At 41.0% G+C, this 16,430-nt stretch overlaps 2 protein-coding genes across 2 annotated transcripts; both read left to right on the forward strand.

The window, feature by feature from the left end:
• The first annotated feature begins 792 nt into the window (after window positions 1–792).
• LOC125175966 (RNA polymerase II subunit A C-terminal domain phosphatase SSU72-like) lies at window positions 793–1,383 on the forward strand. The gene has a single exon (XM_047876646.1). The coding sequence runs from the start codon at window positions 793–795 to the stop codon at window positions 1,381–1,383; it is 591 nt and encodes a 196-aa protein (XP_047732602.1).
• Window positions 1,384–6,859: 5,476 nt separating this feature from the next.
• Window positions 6,860–7,828, forward strand: LOC125177241 (olfactory receptor 52B4-like). The gene has a single exon (XM_047879368.1). It carries the CDS (start codon window positions 6,860–6,862, stop codon window positions 7,826–7,828), a length of 969 nt encoding a protein of 322 aa, XP_047735324.1.
• The last annotated feature ends 8,602 nt before the right edge of the window (window positions 7,829–16,430 follow it).

The following is a 16,430-nucleotide window of genomic DNA, read 5'->3' on the forward strand; positions in this document are numbered from 1 at the left end:
CAGTCAGTCAAGGAATCCTGTTTGTCTCCACCCACTCCTTAAAGGTAACTGAACACAAACCCTGTTCCTGTTCTGGGGCACTTTGCTAGTTGGAAGAGCTTCCATCAATTCTTGATTTTACTTGCAAACCATTATTTTAAGAATATCAAATACAGAAAATGCTACGTGGTGACTCCTACTATATTATCAGCAGGGATGTTGTCCAGCATGTGATTTGTTTGTACTGGTGAACGACTTGATGAATTTTTAGGCAAAACGATGTACAATCCTCCTATGATTTACACAATGGCATTTCTAGAAAGTCCAAATGCACATTAACGTGCAAGGATACTTATATGTAGAACTGAATTGGTTGTACCTTCAAAATCTGAAAACAGATTTTCCACCCATATTCATGACCAGTTCATGGCAGAGCAGTGACATGCTTATAGTTAGCCTGCTTGATGTAGTCACTGTCAACCTCAGCCCTCATTCACCATGTAAACCAACAGGGCGAACTGCGGGTTTCACATGGCTGTGCTGGGTGGTCACATCCTTTTTGGGATCCAGTGGTTTAGTTGATGCCAGGAGCACATGGCTGTCGTGATGAGGTTATGGGTCTCAGGATCGGATGGCACTGCACCTGATGAAACCAATTCCATCAGAAGTTCTAGAAGTCTCCGCCCGCTCCGTGGGGGTGATGGACTATAAGCTCGGTGCCTATTCTCGAACACTGTGCTGGTTGGAAGAGTAGAAACCAGGTGGACACCCACAGTGTTCTGGCAGCCCCCGAAGCCCCCAGGGGCCGCCATCATGCCCCCGTCAGCTCTCGGGGTGGCCGTGGTGTGCATGATCAACATGAACAGGAGCATGGAAGCCCACAGTATCCTCCAGAAGAGAGGGTTCAGCGTGCGCTCTTTTGGAGCCATATCTCCGTTGAGGCTCCCAGGACCCACACGCTGTCGTCCGCATCCCATGAGGTACGATTTCTCCACGAGGTACATGCACATGTATGACGACCTCTCCAGGAAAGACCCGGAATGCTACCACGGCAACGGAATCCTGCGCATCTTGGAGAGGAAGGAGAGAATCAAGCCTCACCCAGAAAGGTTTCAGGAGTGCAGCGACTCCTTCGAAGTCATTTTCACCTGCGAGGAGAGGGTATACGACCGAGTGGTGCAAGAGCTGTGTGCCAGGGAGCAGGTGACCTTCCGGGCTGTGCACGTGGTGGACATGGACATCGAGGACACCTTGGAGGAGGCCACCTTCCGGGCGTTCCTCATCTGTGAGCTGTGCCAGAACTTCCAGCGGGCAGACGACATGGAAGACAGTCTGGATCAGCTGCTGCAGGCAGCAGAGGAGAAAACAGGAAAGAGCATTCTTCACACAGTCTGCTTTTACTGACGGTCATGGCTGGATTTGGTCCCTTGCTCATTAAGAACTTGTGCGTGGGGGTTCGGATTCGTCTGTATTTTCTGTGAGAATAGGTTTCAACTCCTTTTTCATGAACTTCTGTTTGTATGATTTTTAGGTATATACCACTGGGGAATAGATATGAGCAAGAAAAAGCATTTTTTGGGAGTCGGGGTCAAGGCGTAATAGTCATGGAAACAGTCCAAACTTGGGCATATGTTCTAGGTACTTGGTGCACAAGAAGTAATTCAGCGCCAGTGTGGATCTGTGAGGAAGTTGCTGTCATGGCCTGTGTTTTGCAGATGAGCAAGTCAAAGTTTATAAGGGAGTGCTGGACAAGTGATTTGTTGAAGGATATTCAGCAAACAAGCAATATGGTCTGGGCCATCACTGTTTCCCCAGCCTTCTTTCTGGAGGCTCTGGGGGAGAATTAATTTCCTTGCCTTTTCTAACTTCTAGAAACCACCCACCCATGTTCCTTGGCTCAAGGTCCCCTTCTACCACCTTCAGAGTCAGCCATGTCAAGTTGGATCATTTCACATGACATCATTTCTGCCTCCCTCTTTCACATTTAAGGACCCTTATAATTACACTGGGCTCACCCAGAAAATTCAGATTGATCTCCCAGTTTTAAGGTCAGCGGTGTTAAAAAGAATGCCACAGGCCCAAGGTGGTGTTGCTTGCACCCTGGAATGCAAACCAAGACTTAATTGAAATTTTCAATTTCTCCAGGAGTAGACTTATAAATCGGTCTGGAATTTTGTACTCAGTACGAATGGGATAATCTGTTATGTGGGTCCTCTCCATCTCCCAAAGGAAGATGAGGTCATTCACCTAATAAGACTCCCTCCCAAACTGGAGAGTGTGATGCTAAGTGAAATAAGCCATACAGAGAAAGACAGATACCATATGGTTTCACTCTTATGTGGATCCTGAGAAACTTAACAGAAACCCATGGGGGAGGGGGAGGAAAAAAAAAAAAGAGGTTAGAGTGGGAGAGAGCCAAAGCATAAGAGACTGTTAAAAACTGAGAACAAGGGGTGCCTGGGTGGCTCAGTTGGTTAAGCGGCCGACTTCGGCTCAGGTCATGATCTCGCGGTCTGTGAGTTCGAGCCCCGCGTCGGGCTCTGTGCTGACAGCTCAGAGCCTGAAGCCTGTTTCGGATTCTGTGTCTCCCTCTCTCTGACCCTCCCCCATTCATGCTCTGTCTCTCTCGTCTCAAAAATAAATAAACGTTAAAAAAAAATTTAAAAAAAAAAACCAAAAAACTGAGAACAAACTGAGGGTTGATGGGGGGTGGGAGGGAGGGAGGGGAGGGTGGGTGATGGGTATTGAGGAGGGCACCTTTTGGGATGAGCACTGGGTGTTGTATGGAAACCAATTTGACAATAAATTTCTATATTGGAAAAAAAAATAAGACTCCCTCCCATTCCCATTGAGGGAAGGGGACCTTGCCTGAAACAGTTGTTTCTTTTATTTTGCTAATAACTTTTTGCCTCATTGTCCTTCCTATAAAAACCTTGCATGTGTATAACTCCTTGGACCTTCCTTCTACTCTGTACATGGGATGCTACATAATTCATGAATTGAGTAATAAAGCCAATTAGATCTTTACAATGTAGTGGTTTGAATTTTTGTTATTTAACAGTAGATTAGGAAACTTAATCCCATCTGTACATATTACTTTTAAAGTGTACCGCTTACAAAATTTGAGAGTGTTGCCTCTGGAAATAGAATGGAATGAAACAATTAGAGGTCTCTAGGAAAGTAAACATGGAAGTCTCTTCACTGGCATAAATTATGAGGAGCCCTTTGGATTTCATTAAACACACAAACAAAACGTAGTGTGTTAGAATTAGAAGTATAGGCTATGTATCACTTGTTAAAGAAACAATTTCCTTTTGCTTATTTTGAGTGCTATATTAATTATAAGGGTTTTTTCTTTAGATTTTTAAAATGTTTATTCATTTTTTGAGAGAGAAATGGGGGGAGGGGCAGAGAGAGAGGGAGACGCAGAACCTGAAGCAGCTCCAGGCTCTGAGCTGTCAGCACAGAGCCTGACACGGGGCTTGACTATTGGGCTTAACAATCCTGCATCAATGTCCACTTAGTTCTTAGTCCAACTGGTACACCTTGAAGGGTAGAAAAGAATTTTTCCTTCCTTTCACTAATAAGTTTTTAGAAGAGCATGAAATATGGGGAACTAGCTATGATAATATACTTATATGTATTTATATCAAAAGACACATTTTTCTGAAGGTGGGATTATTTTCTTCTTCCTGTCTTTGTTATATGATTAAAAACAATAATGTACAAGATTGGTTTTATAATCAGTTAGAATATAAAGTTATTTCCAAGTTGAAAAAAGTTCCCACCCTACAGTCAGGATGAGCAAAACCAAATAAAATTACTTATAAAAGAATATAAAGAAAGCAGGAGAATTTTTTCTTCTAGCAATCATAAATGTGGATTTTCGGTGACCAAGCATTACTAGGTGGCAAACGAAATAAAAATGGGTCACAAATGTCAAGAATCATAGGTGATCTACAAATTGTGCATGGACATTTAGGAACCCTTAGGAAAAATGAAAACTCATTGTGACTCCAGATTTTGAATCTCGGAGTGCCTGGGTGGCTCAATTGGTTAAGCTTCCAACTCTTGGTTTCAGTTCAGGTTATGACCTCATGGTTCATGAATATGAGCCCTGAGTCAGGCTCGGAGCTGATAGAGAGTAGCCTGCCTGGGATTCTCTCTCTCTCTCTGTCTCTCTCTCTCTCTGCCTGTTACCCACTCTCTCTCTTTCTCTTAAGATAAGTAAACTTAAAACAAAAACAAAATATGAATCTCATGACCAATCCTGGGATGAATATAACTGCAACATCATCCTTCACATGAAAAAAAAAATTGAAAGTCATCTTTGCATATTGCATGTATTCATATTGAAGATTGAAAATAAGTTTACTATCCATTAATTTAATTACATTAAAAAATTTTAATGTTTATTTTTGAGACAGCAAGAGAGGGAGACACAGAATCTGAAGCAGGCTCCAGTCTCTGAGCTGTCAGCACAGAGTCTGACACAGGGCACAAACCCATGAACTGTGAGATCATGACCTGAGCTGAAGTTGACGCTTAACCAACAAGCCACCCAGGCAACCCTAATTTAATTATATTTAATGGCAGTGAAGGGATTAAAAGAGGCCTGTAGCAATGCTGGTTTAGCTGGGAAAGCTTTTTTTAGTGAAACATCATAAGTGTGAACACTCAATGTGGGATGGAGATCCAAGCAGGTGGGAGGAGTGTGAGAGAAAATAGTCAGGAGAAGGCTAGGGAGGGGGAATGGCACTTAGGGATCTGGGATCCAGGCCATGTGGAAGAGGGCAAGGGTGATGGAGACAGCTGTGTCCCTGGGGTCCTGATGTAACTACCTCCCTCAAGAGGCCTCATGAAAGAATATAAACAGCCCAATGCCCAGCTCCTCAACAAGCTGAATGTCATCTCCAAAGAGCTGGTGAGTGAATTAGATGTGTGTGTGGAAGGGAAGATTCCAAGATCAAGATAAGGATTGGACTGGTGTTATGTTCCGAGCAGGCCAGATGAGACAGGACTCTCATGCACTAAGAATGGTAAAAGACCAGAAACACCAATCTGTCTGGTTAGAGCAGACATGGAGAGGATGTCTGGGAAGCTATATGGGCAGGTGAGGTTAATGAAGGGTGCTAAATAAAGAGAAGTAATCAATATATGGCAAGTGCTGTAGTGAATTGACTAAACATGAGAAAACAAAAATGAGATAGACTTACTTCAAATCTTTCTTGGCAAACAAGACAAGAGCCCAGAGAATGACTGGGATCTCTGCTGGGCTTCCCAAATCATGGTATGGGAAATAGACCAGGACACCTCAGGCAGGTGTGAGAAGGGAACTATGGGAGAGCAGCATTGAGTGGGACATTTAGGATGAACCAAACAGGCAAACCAAACAGGCAAATTCTCAACCTCTGAGCCACCTGGCTTCTCTCTTTGGCTCCAATTAATAAAATGTCTTCTGCTTCTCCCTTTCCACAAATCCATGACCATCATTGGCTTCCATAATATGCCCCCCTCTCCAGCTCTGCCTTTGTTGATTTATGTCTTCCATGGCCTCTTCCTTCTTGCCATTTTTCTCCTTTCCTTTCACAATCAGGTCTGTGGGGTACATACCTGCCCTCAAATACCTCTGATGCCACCCCACTGGTTTTCCTGCAGGAGATCAGCTGCCCTCACCAGAGAGAACCTTCTCATAGAGCAGCCATATGCTCTATAGGAGACAGTGCCCTGACCTAGGCCCGCTGAGTGGACTCCTTTGATTGGTGACTCTGATAGCAAACACTTTCTCCCAGCACCTGAAGGGTGGAGATTTGAGATGATTTTTTCCCCCCCAGAATGAAAAATCAGGGGCACCAAGAGGGTAACTGGAGTGGAAGAAATAATGTTCATGAACATAAGATATACCTTAGCTACTAAGTTAGATATTTTAAACTACCCCTTCACTAGGGGGAATTAACATTTATCTCTAGTTCTTCAACCTATATGCTTATGAAGTTGATTTTCTCTGAAACCATGAGCACAGATATCAGGCAAATTCCCATTTTTTTCTATTTCCCCAGTTTGTAATATGGTGTCTAAAAAATAGTTACTGCTTCCTAAATGACTGAGTGAATGAATGAATGTACACTAAGAACTAATTGATAAAATTTCCACTTTTCATTATTCCAAATATTATGGACATCCTTTCCCAACAATAATGCCTTATTTTCCAAATTCAATCATTTCTAAACTTAGTTTCTTAAGTTGTGAACATGAGCAGTGCCTCATTCAGGTACACACAGGTTCTGTCAATGTTACTTCTTAAAGGTCTGTTGACTCTCGTCACAAGTGAGCCAACTGAATGTGGTGAAGTCAGAGAGATATCAAATCTCATTTTCATCAATTAGGCCAAATCTGCCTGTATAAACACCTACCCTACTTTCTTCAGTATTCCCTATGCAAAGCTACCTGGAGCTGAATAAACACTGTTCAGTGAACAGGCTATGTTTTGATTTGAATACCCACATTTTCTTGTTTCCCTCCTTTTTCATTCTTTTCCTTATGTTAAACTACCTACCAAAAGGTCAAGTTCAAGTTCAAGAAACACCTTATTTACAGCCTTCTCAGATACATATAATGATTTCCTTTGTATATTCATAATCCTCTGATTGAGGGGAAAATACAATAATTTGTTTTATTTGATTAGCTGGGGATATATACATGTCAATTAGACTATTACTTATTGAGGTAGAGAACATGTCCTATTGACTTTTTATGTTTCTTATTGTTTGCATGTTCAGAGAAGATGAAGAGTATGCGATATGCCAAAAGCTCCTTGTGACTTCACAAGGAATATTACAAGAAAATCTGTATTTTCATTTCTGTCAATGAATCAAAGGTGATGTCTCTGGTAGTCTCCACAGGTATGATTTCCTTAAACCACACTGGTATTAGCCACACAATCTTCCACTTCCTGGGCATCCCTGGGCTAGAGGACCAGCATGTGTGGATTTCCATCCCCTTCTTCATTTCCTATGTCATTGCCCTGCTTGGGAACAGCCTGCTCATCTGCATTATCCTCACAAAGCACAGCCTCCACGAACCCATGTACCTCTTCCTCTGCATGCTGGCCGGAGCAGACGTTGTCCTCTCCACGTGCACAGTACCTCAGGCCTTGGCCATCTTCTGGTTCCGTGCTGGGGAGATCTCCCTGGATCGATGCATCACTCAGTTCTTCATTATCCACTGCACTTTCATCTCTGAGTCAGGGATCTTGCTGGTGATGGCGTTTGACCGCTACATTGCCATATGCTACCCACTGAGATACACCACTATTCTTACACATGCACTCATTGGGAAAATCGGTGTGACCATCTTCCTGAGAAGTTTTTGTATGATCTTCCCCATAATATTTCTTTTGAAAAGATTGACTTTCTGCCAAAATAAGATTATTCCACACACCTATTGTGAACACATTGGCTTGGCCAAATATGCTTGTAATGACATTAGTGTGAACATCTGGTATGGACTTTTTGTCATCGTGTCTACAGTGGTCTTAGATGTCCTGTTAATTTTTGTTTCATATCTGCTGATTCTCCATGCTGTCTTCCACATGCCTTCACGAGATGCTCGCCACAAAGCTCTCAACACATGTGGCTCCCATGTCTGCATCATTGTCCTCTTTTATGGCCCTGCAATCTTCACAACCCTTACTCAGCGGTTTGGACGCCACATTCCACCTCATATTCACATATTATTGGCTAATGTCTGCATTCTGGTTCCACCTATGCTGAATCCCATCATTTATGGGATTAAGACCAAGCAAATCCGAGAGCAGGTGGTTCACATATTTTTTCCAAAGCAGAAATGACTTTGGAAGAGGAACAGTATTTTCAGCACCTCTAGTTCTCCATGATGTGGTCTGAGGAAGCAGTGGGTGGAAACACTAATGGCAAGCTGAACTACTAGGAAGTAGCCTAGTGAATTCTGTTTCTGGGGCAGGTTCACCAGGGAGGTGAGAGGACTTAACATCTTCTGTCAAAGCAACAGAGAGAGCCATGCCATGTTTGACTGAACAGGCTACCTCCTGAACAGAGCCTGTGGCTGGACATATGAATTTCCAGAGTCATGTATCCTTATGTCACTAGTCTGATTTTTGGTTATAGATGAAATTGTTGGGAAGGAAAAATTCTTTCTCTGCCCTTGAAGGTGTTCCAGCTGGAGTAAGAATTAAGTTGACTTGAGTTAGTTAACAGAAGAAAAAAAGTAAGTTTTATTATGTGTGCACAGAAGCCCAATAATGAAATTGAGACCTAAAGAAATGACAAAGGCAGGTAGTTTTTATACTTTTTAGACAAAGGGACAATACATCTGTGAAGAATTGACAGTATAAAGAAAACAGGTATTTGGGAGCTTAAATTAGTAGGGAATTCTAAGCAGAACTAAGGCTGAGGTAGTAGATTAGAAAAGGAGAACAAAGATTTGTTTCTACAGTGTTCTCAAATTTAAAATACCTTTCTCTGGTGATAAGGATGTCTTTGTACTTCTTGGTACTGGGAGGATATTTTTCACATGGATGATTTGTTTTCTACTTTCAGGGGGACAGATAAGGGTCTGAGTGTCCTTGCATTGACTGTTTCTTAAGTAGTTTTTATTGAAAATAATTAATGTGCCAAAGTGGCACATTTTGGGGCACCCTCCCTTGGCCCCTATAAAAAGAGGGTATTGCTCTGGTCTTGGAAGTTGTTAAATTATTCCTCACTGAATTCATGTCCTCTGAGACATCTTGTGATATCCCTGGACAATCACATACAAACGGCCCAATGTTTCAGTTATGCAGGATAAAAGACTTCTGGAGATCTTATGGACAGCATGGTGATGAGAGTTAATACTTCATTGCATAGGGGCACCTGGTTAGGTGTCTGACTCTTGATTTCGGTGCAGGTCATGATCTCATGGGTTTGTGAGTTTGAGTTCCACATTGGCCTCTATGCTGACAGCATGGAGCCTGCTTGAGATTCTCTGTCTCTTTCTCAAAATAAATAAATAAATAAATAAATAAATAAATAAATAAATAAATAAATTAATTTAAAAAACCTATTGCATATTTGGTATTTGCTAAGAGATTTGACTTTAAGTGTTCTCACCCCCCTCACTCAAATTGCAGCTATGAAAGGTGAATGATATGTTAATTAGCTTGATTGTGGCAATCACTCACACATAATGTATACATATGTCAAAATATCACATTGTATACCTTAAATATATAAATTTTTACCTCTCAATTATACTTTAATAAAGCAGGAAAAAAGAACTCATCTCAAATATGACAATTAGATTTGTTAAATATTTGGTATGCATCTGTCCATATTTTTCTGTATCTTTATGTATCTGTGTAAAAATAATAAAAAATATAAACATACTCATAAATATAGACAGACACATATGTAGTTGTATGTTTGGAAAAGGTGGAATATTGGGACTCCTAGATGGCTCAGTGGGGTAAGTGTCCAACTTTGGCTCAGGTCATGATCTCACTGCTCATGGGTTTAAGCCCTGTGTCAGGCTCTGGGCTGACAGCTCAGAGCCTGGAGCCTGCTTCGGATTCTGTGTCTGCCTCTCTCTCTCTGCCCTTCCCTCACTTGTGCTCTCCCTCTCACTCAAAAATAAATAAATAAACATTAAAAAAGGAAAAGGTGGAATATTAACTATAGCAGTCTATAAGATACCATCACTTAACTTGTTCATGACCTACATCAGTAAGTTGTGAAAGGGCCATTGGTAAGTATTAATCCCTAAAAAGGGAAAAGAAATTGTTTGTAGAACACTGGTCACAGACACTGGAAATTGTCTTCCTACTCTTGACCAGGGATAATCCTACTGATATGACATTGACTCTTGGCCAGAGGAAATGGGGGGACCCTGTGATGCTCTAGAGAGCTGGCCTATTACAGCCAACACTTGAATAGTGGAACCACAACATGTGTTTTTACCAGTTACATTTATAGCAGCATGTTATTTTGGAAGGTAGAATAGAGTCTGTGCTAGACACAGGAGCCATTGCATGAGCCCAAGATGAGACCATTATTTTTGAAATGATGGATGTAATGGTGTACTGGAAAGACATTCCACAGAGATGGAGTCAAAACAACTCCTCAAACCCTCTTTGTATGAAACACAAATGCCTGACAAGCACAGGCATGGATGTGAACTCATGCTGAGATTGCCATCCTGAGTAGCAGCAAGTAAATGTTTGCTTTAAGAAGTTATTTCCCAGGATGCCTGGGTGGCTCAGTTGGTTGAGCATCCAACTCTTGAATTTTGGTTCAGGTCATGATCCCAGGGTTGTGGGACCAAGTGCTGCATCAGGCTCTGCACTGAATGTGGAGCCTGCTTGAGATTCTTTCTCTCTCCCCCTCTGTCCCTATCTCCCGCTCACACTTTTTTTCTCTCTCTCTCTCTAAAAAAAAGAAAAAAGAAGTTGTTTCCCGTGTGTATTTTCCCTTCGCTTACTCTGGGTCTTCGATTCCATAGTGCAGCCTGAATGCTCCTCACAAAAGCCAAATGTCATCCCATCTCCTTCCCCTCCAACTTGCTTAAAAAAAAAAATACTAGGCACTACCACCACTGTAAGCTATTGAATGAGTTACTTGTATAAATGGATCCAAGTCATTTATATAAGAACACTCTTAGGATTAAAACATATTTAGGTATATATTGTTCAATAAACATACCTTAAACAAACAAAAGTTTGTAAATAAAAGAATAACTCAACAAACATTAAATTATGCCCACTATAAATTACCAGGACTAAGCTAAGGCCTGGAGATAATCAGTATCACAGTCCCCTTTCTTAGGGAGTCCATAAACTAGAGTTGACAAAAATTAAGGGATTAAAACACAATGTGATAAATAATGTAGAGAGCACTGTGGGATAGGGTAGGACAGTCACTTCTATGAGAAGTGCGAGTCTCCCAACTGTGAGAGAGAGAACTCTTCCTGCATATTCCTGTGCTGAATGTGGACAAGTACCTAGAATTAGCCAGGTCAAGGGCTTGACAATAGGAAGTGGCCAATCTGAATAGTGGCAAGGTGAGGAAAGCAGTGTATGGAAGAGGAGGGGCAAGAGACATTCCTGAAGAGATAGGAAGGAGGAGAGCAGGAAAGCCTTCAATATTGTAGGGAAGCAACAATTTCCTCTGCCAGTCAAGGTCTTTCAACTGGACTAAGAATTAAGTTGACAAGAGATAGATTAACAGGAAAAAAATCTGAAGTTTTATTATATGTGTACAGAGGCCAAGTAATGAAATTGAGACCTCAGTAAATAACTAAGGCAGGTAGTTTTTATACTTTTAAACAAAGAGACAATATATTTGTGAGGAGTTAACAGGACAAAGAAAACTTTGGGAGCTTCAATTTGGAAGGAATTTGAAACAGAACTTGGGCTGGGGAGGTTAATTAGTAAAATGTAACAAGGGTTGTTTATATAGACTTCTCAGCTCAAATTCCCACCTCCAGTGATAAGGATGTCTCTTTACCCTCTGGTACAGGAAAGGTATCTTTCACATGCAAGATTGATTTATTATTTCCTGGAAGCAAGGGGTGGTGGTGGTGATGTCAGCGTGTTCTTTTGCATTGGCTGTTCTCAAGTAAATTTTACTTAAAATCATCAATGTGCCAAAGTGGTGCATTTTGGAGCGGCCTGCCCTTGGCCACTACAATAAGGAGTTCAAAACATGCCATCCCAACATATACCACTGTGGAATACTGATTATTTTGAGCTTAAGGTGCTCAAGAAACAGAAGATACAACAAGAATTCTCTGAATTACCCCTTCCTACCTAAAAAGTAGCTATATAATTTCCCTTGAGAAAAGTGCCCTTTCTGTTCCAGAAAGGGAAGAACATTGTCATCCCCAGAGACTGGAATCCATGCTGAAATGGATCTGTACAAACTTACTAAAAAAACTCTTATATTCTGCCACTTCCTGTATCCCTTCCCCAGATAGCTTTTAGTCACATCACCACATTTCCTGCCCCCAGCCCAAACCCTTTGTCTTCCCATTCCTTTTCTTTTCTTTTCTTTTCTTTTCTTTTCTTTTCTTTTCTTTTCTTTTCTTTTCTTTTTTCTTTTCTTTTCTTTTTTCTTTTCTTTTCTTCTTTCCTTTTCTTTATTTCTTCTTTGTTATTTTATTTTATTATTTTTAAATTTACATCAAAGTTAGCATAGAGTGCAACAATGATTTCAGGGGTAGATTCCTTAATGCTCCAACCAACTTCTGGTTTAATTGATTTGTTCTACTGTTTTTTTGGTTTCGCTAACATTAATTTCTGCTCTAATCTTTATTATTTCCTGTCTTCTGCTGGTGTTGGGTTTTATTTGCTGTTCTTTTTCCAGCTCTTTAAGGTGTAAGGTTAGGTTGTGTATCTGAGACCTTTCTTCCTTCTTTAGGAAGGGCTGGATTGCTATATACTTTCCTCTTATGACTGCTTTGTTGCATCCCAGAGGTTTTGGGTTGTGGTGTTATCATTTTCATTGGCTTCCATGTACTTTTTAACTTCCTCTTTAACTTCTTGGTTGACCCATTCTATCTTTAGTAGGATGTTCTTCAGTCTCCAAGTATGTGTTGCCTTTCCAAATGTTTTCTTGTGTTTGATTTTGAGTTTCATAGCGTTGTGGTCTGAAAATATGCATGGTATGATCTTGATCTTTTTGTACTTGTTGAGGGTTGATTTGTGTCCAGTATGTGGTCTATTTTGGAGAACGTTCCATGTGCACTGGAGAAGAATGTATATTCCACTGCTTTAGGATGAGATGTTCTGAATATATCTGTGTGTGTGTATATATATATATATATATATATATATATATATATATATATATAGCCATTGTTTCCTTGTCGATTTTCTGTTTAGATGATCTGTCCATTGTTGTAAGTGGGGTGTTGAAGTCCCCTATTATGGTGTTATTATCAATGAGTTTCCTTATATTTGTGATTAATTGATTTATATATTTGGGTGCTCTCACATTTGGTGCATAAATGTTTACAATTGTTAGGTCTTCTTGGTGGATATACCCCTTAATTATAATATAATGCCTCTCTTCATCTCTTGTTACAATCTTTATTTTAAAGTCTAGATTGTCTGATATAAGTATGGCTACTCTGGCTTTCTTTTGTTGACCATTAGCATGATAGATGGTTTACATCCCCTTACTTTCAACCTGAAGGTGTCTTTAGGTATAAAGTGGGTCTCTTGTAAACAGCATATAGATGGATCTTGTTTTCTTATCCATTCTGTTACCCAATGTCTTTTGATTGGAGCATTGAGTCCATTGACCTTTACAGTGAGTACTGAAAGATATGAATTTATTGCCATTATGATGCTTGTAGAGTTGGAGTTTCTGGTGGTGTTCTCTGGTACTTTCTAGTCTTTGTTGCTTTTGGTATGTATGTATGTATGTATGTATTTTTTTCATCTTTTCTCCCCTCAGAGAGTCCCCATTAAAATTTCTTGCAGGGCTGGTTTAGTGGTCACAAACTCCATTAATTTTTGTTTGTCTGGGAAACGTTTTATCTCTCCTTCTATTTTGAATTACAGCCTTGCTGGATACAGAATTCTTGGCTGCATATGTTTCTGATTCAGCACATTGAATATATCCTGCCACTCCTTTCTGGCTTGCCAAGTTTCTGTGGAAACTTCTGCTGCAAACCTCATCTGTCTTCCCTTGTAGCTTAAGGACTTTTTTTCTCTTGCTGCTTTCATGATTCTTTCCTTACCTGAGTATTTTGTGAATTTGACTATGATATGCCTTGTCGATGGTCAGGTTTTGTTGCATCTAATGGGAGTCTTCTGTGCTTCCTGGATTTTGATGTATGTGTCTTTACCCAGGTTAGGAAAGTTTTCCACTATGATTTGCTCACATAACCCTTCTATCCCTTTTTCTCTCTCTTCATCTTCTGGGACCCCTCTGATTCTGACGATCCTTTTTAATGAGTCACTGATTTCTCTAAATCTTCTTTTTTTAAATGTTTATTTAATTTTGAGAGAGAGAGAGAGAGAGAGAGAGAGAGAGCGAGAGCAGGTGCCAGGGTGGGGCAGAGAGAGACGGAGACACAGAATCTGAAGAAAGCTCCAGGCTCTGAGTTGTCAGCATATAGTCCACCACAGGCTCGAACCCATGAACTGTGAGATCATAACCTGAGCTGAAGTCGGACGCCTAACCAACTGAGTCATCCAGGTGCTCCAATTTCTCTAATTCTTAAATCACGCTCTTTTGCCTTATTCTCCCTCTTTTTTTTTTGCTTCATTATTCTCCATAAGTTTGTCTCTCTATCGCAGATTTGCTGTTCTGTCTCACCCATCCTTGCCACTGAGGCATCCATTGGAGACTGCAGCTCAGTTATAGCATTTTTTATTTAATCCTGACTAGCTTTTATTTCTTTTATCTCTGCAGAAAGGATTCCAATCTATTTTCAACCCCAGCTAGTATTCTTATTATTGTGATTCTAAATTCTGGTTCAGACATCTTGCTTGTGTCTGTGTTAGGTCCCTGGCTGTCGTTTCTTCCTGCTCTTTCTTTTGGGGTGAGTTCCTTCATTTCATCATTTTGAAGAAAGAAAAGGAATAATAAGGTAAAAACTTTTTAAATTATAAAATTAAAAACAACACAAAAAAATCAAATAAATGATGCTAGATCCTAAGTGTGTTTTGATCTGGTTGTTGAAAGGATCTTCACAGATTAGAGAAAAAAGGGAAAAGAAAATTAAAAAAAAGAAAAAAAAGGAAAACATTTGAAAATTTGAACAAATGAATACAATGAAATAGAATAAAATGAAATGATGGAAGTAAAATAGAATTTGAAAAATGTACAAAAAATTAAAAAATATAGTAGAAAAAAATTAAAGAAAAATATTTTTAATAAAAATTAAAAATAAAAATAAATTTCTTCTCTTTCTGTATTCAAGAAAAAGAAAAGAAACAAAAAAGAAACAATAATTGAATAGATGGACAAGCCAGTAGACTGAAATGTGATTGAAATTACATCCTTTCCCCTAGAAGTGAAACTATGAAGCACTTTATAATCTGTAAACTAAGCAGGTGGAGAGACTTGTGGTGTTCCTGAAAAGTGAGATTGGCCCATTTGGGAGGGGCTTAGTGTAATGGCTCTGTTTTCCACTAGATGGCTCTACTTGGCTTACTGGGGTGAATTATTATGGTGCTTGTAGGTGTGTATGCACATGCGTGGGAGGAGTGAAAATGGCATCACCTAGCTACTCAGTCTCTAGTGTCGGAACTCTGTGCTCTCCCCGACCAGCAATCGTGCACCAGTCCTCTGTCTCTGGCCTCCATCCACTTCCTGCTTTTACACTGTGACCAAGCCCTCAGGTTGCCAGGGGGCACCTCCCTCCTGAGTTTTATCTCAGATGCGGCTGTGTTTCCCGACCCCTCACTTCTGAGGGACTGCGGCTTGGGCCCACTCAGATCCCCTGGGGGAGGGTCTCACCAAGCAATGGCTTGGTCACCCAGCTGCACCCAGGAATGTTTGGGGTACCATGCTGCTGCTGATGCCCAGAGACTGCGACTGGGTGCCAGCCCGCCCCAGAAAAAGTTCACGAGATTGTGTAGCAGCAGTGTTTCAGGGATTATGGTAAGTCACAACACACATCTGGCACCAGGCTTCCCCCTTAATGTCCTTGTTCCAGCACCAGCAAATGTAGTTGTTTTCTGGGGTCTGCTGGGACCTTGGTGGCCTCACAGCCTCTACCAAATGTCCTCCAGCAGGGGAACCTCCTCTCCCCATGTTGCCTGCACACCTCCCAGGTCTCACTCTCTGCTCCTGGGGACTCGCCTTTCCCACCAGAGCACCACCAGGCATTGAGCTGAAGCATTTCAGACTCTGTGCTCCCCCTGTTTATATAGAGTCTTAATGGAATTTAAACACTCTCCTTTCTCCCTTTATTCTTCAGTCCCTACAGCTGTTTCCACTTTTTCACTTTCTCTCCAGCTGCTTTGGGGGGGGGTGGGTGCTTTTCCCGTACTCCCCCCACCCCCCATCTCTTTCCTCTCTCTACATACAAAAGTGGCTCTCTGCCCTCCGCAGCTTCTCTCTCCCCCAGTTCACCTGTCAGTGCTGCGTACCTGCTGAATTCTGTGGTTCAGGTTGTGCAGATTGTTGCGTTAATCCTCCCATCAGTTTTCTAGGTGTGCAGGATGGTTTAGTGTTGATCTGGGTGTATTTCATGGATGTGAGACACAAAAAAACCTTCCATACTGTTCCACCATCTTGGCCCCTCCTCCTCAAGTTATATTTTTTGATTGATAATGGGATTAATGCTTACTACTTCCTATTATAATGGAAATAGGTATATTTCACATAACAATGCTAACATTGAATTTCTTGAAAATAATACGTGTATACATGTAATCTTGGTTGGAGGAGCAGCTGGTGTGGGCATGACTGAGGAACCATCAG

The sequence above is a fragment of the Prionailurus viverrinus genome, chromosome D1 (genome assembly GCF_022837055.1).
Source record: "Prionailurus viverrinus isolate Anna chromosome D1, UM_Priviv_1.0, whole genome shotgun sequence".
Lineage (NCBI taxonomy): Eukaryota > Metazoa > Chordata > Mammalia > Carnivora > Felidae > Prionailurus > Prionailurus viverrinus.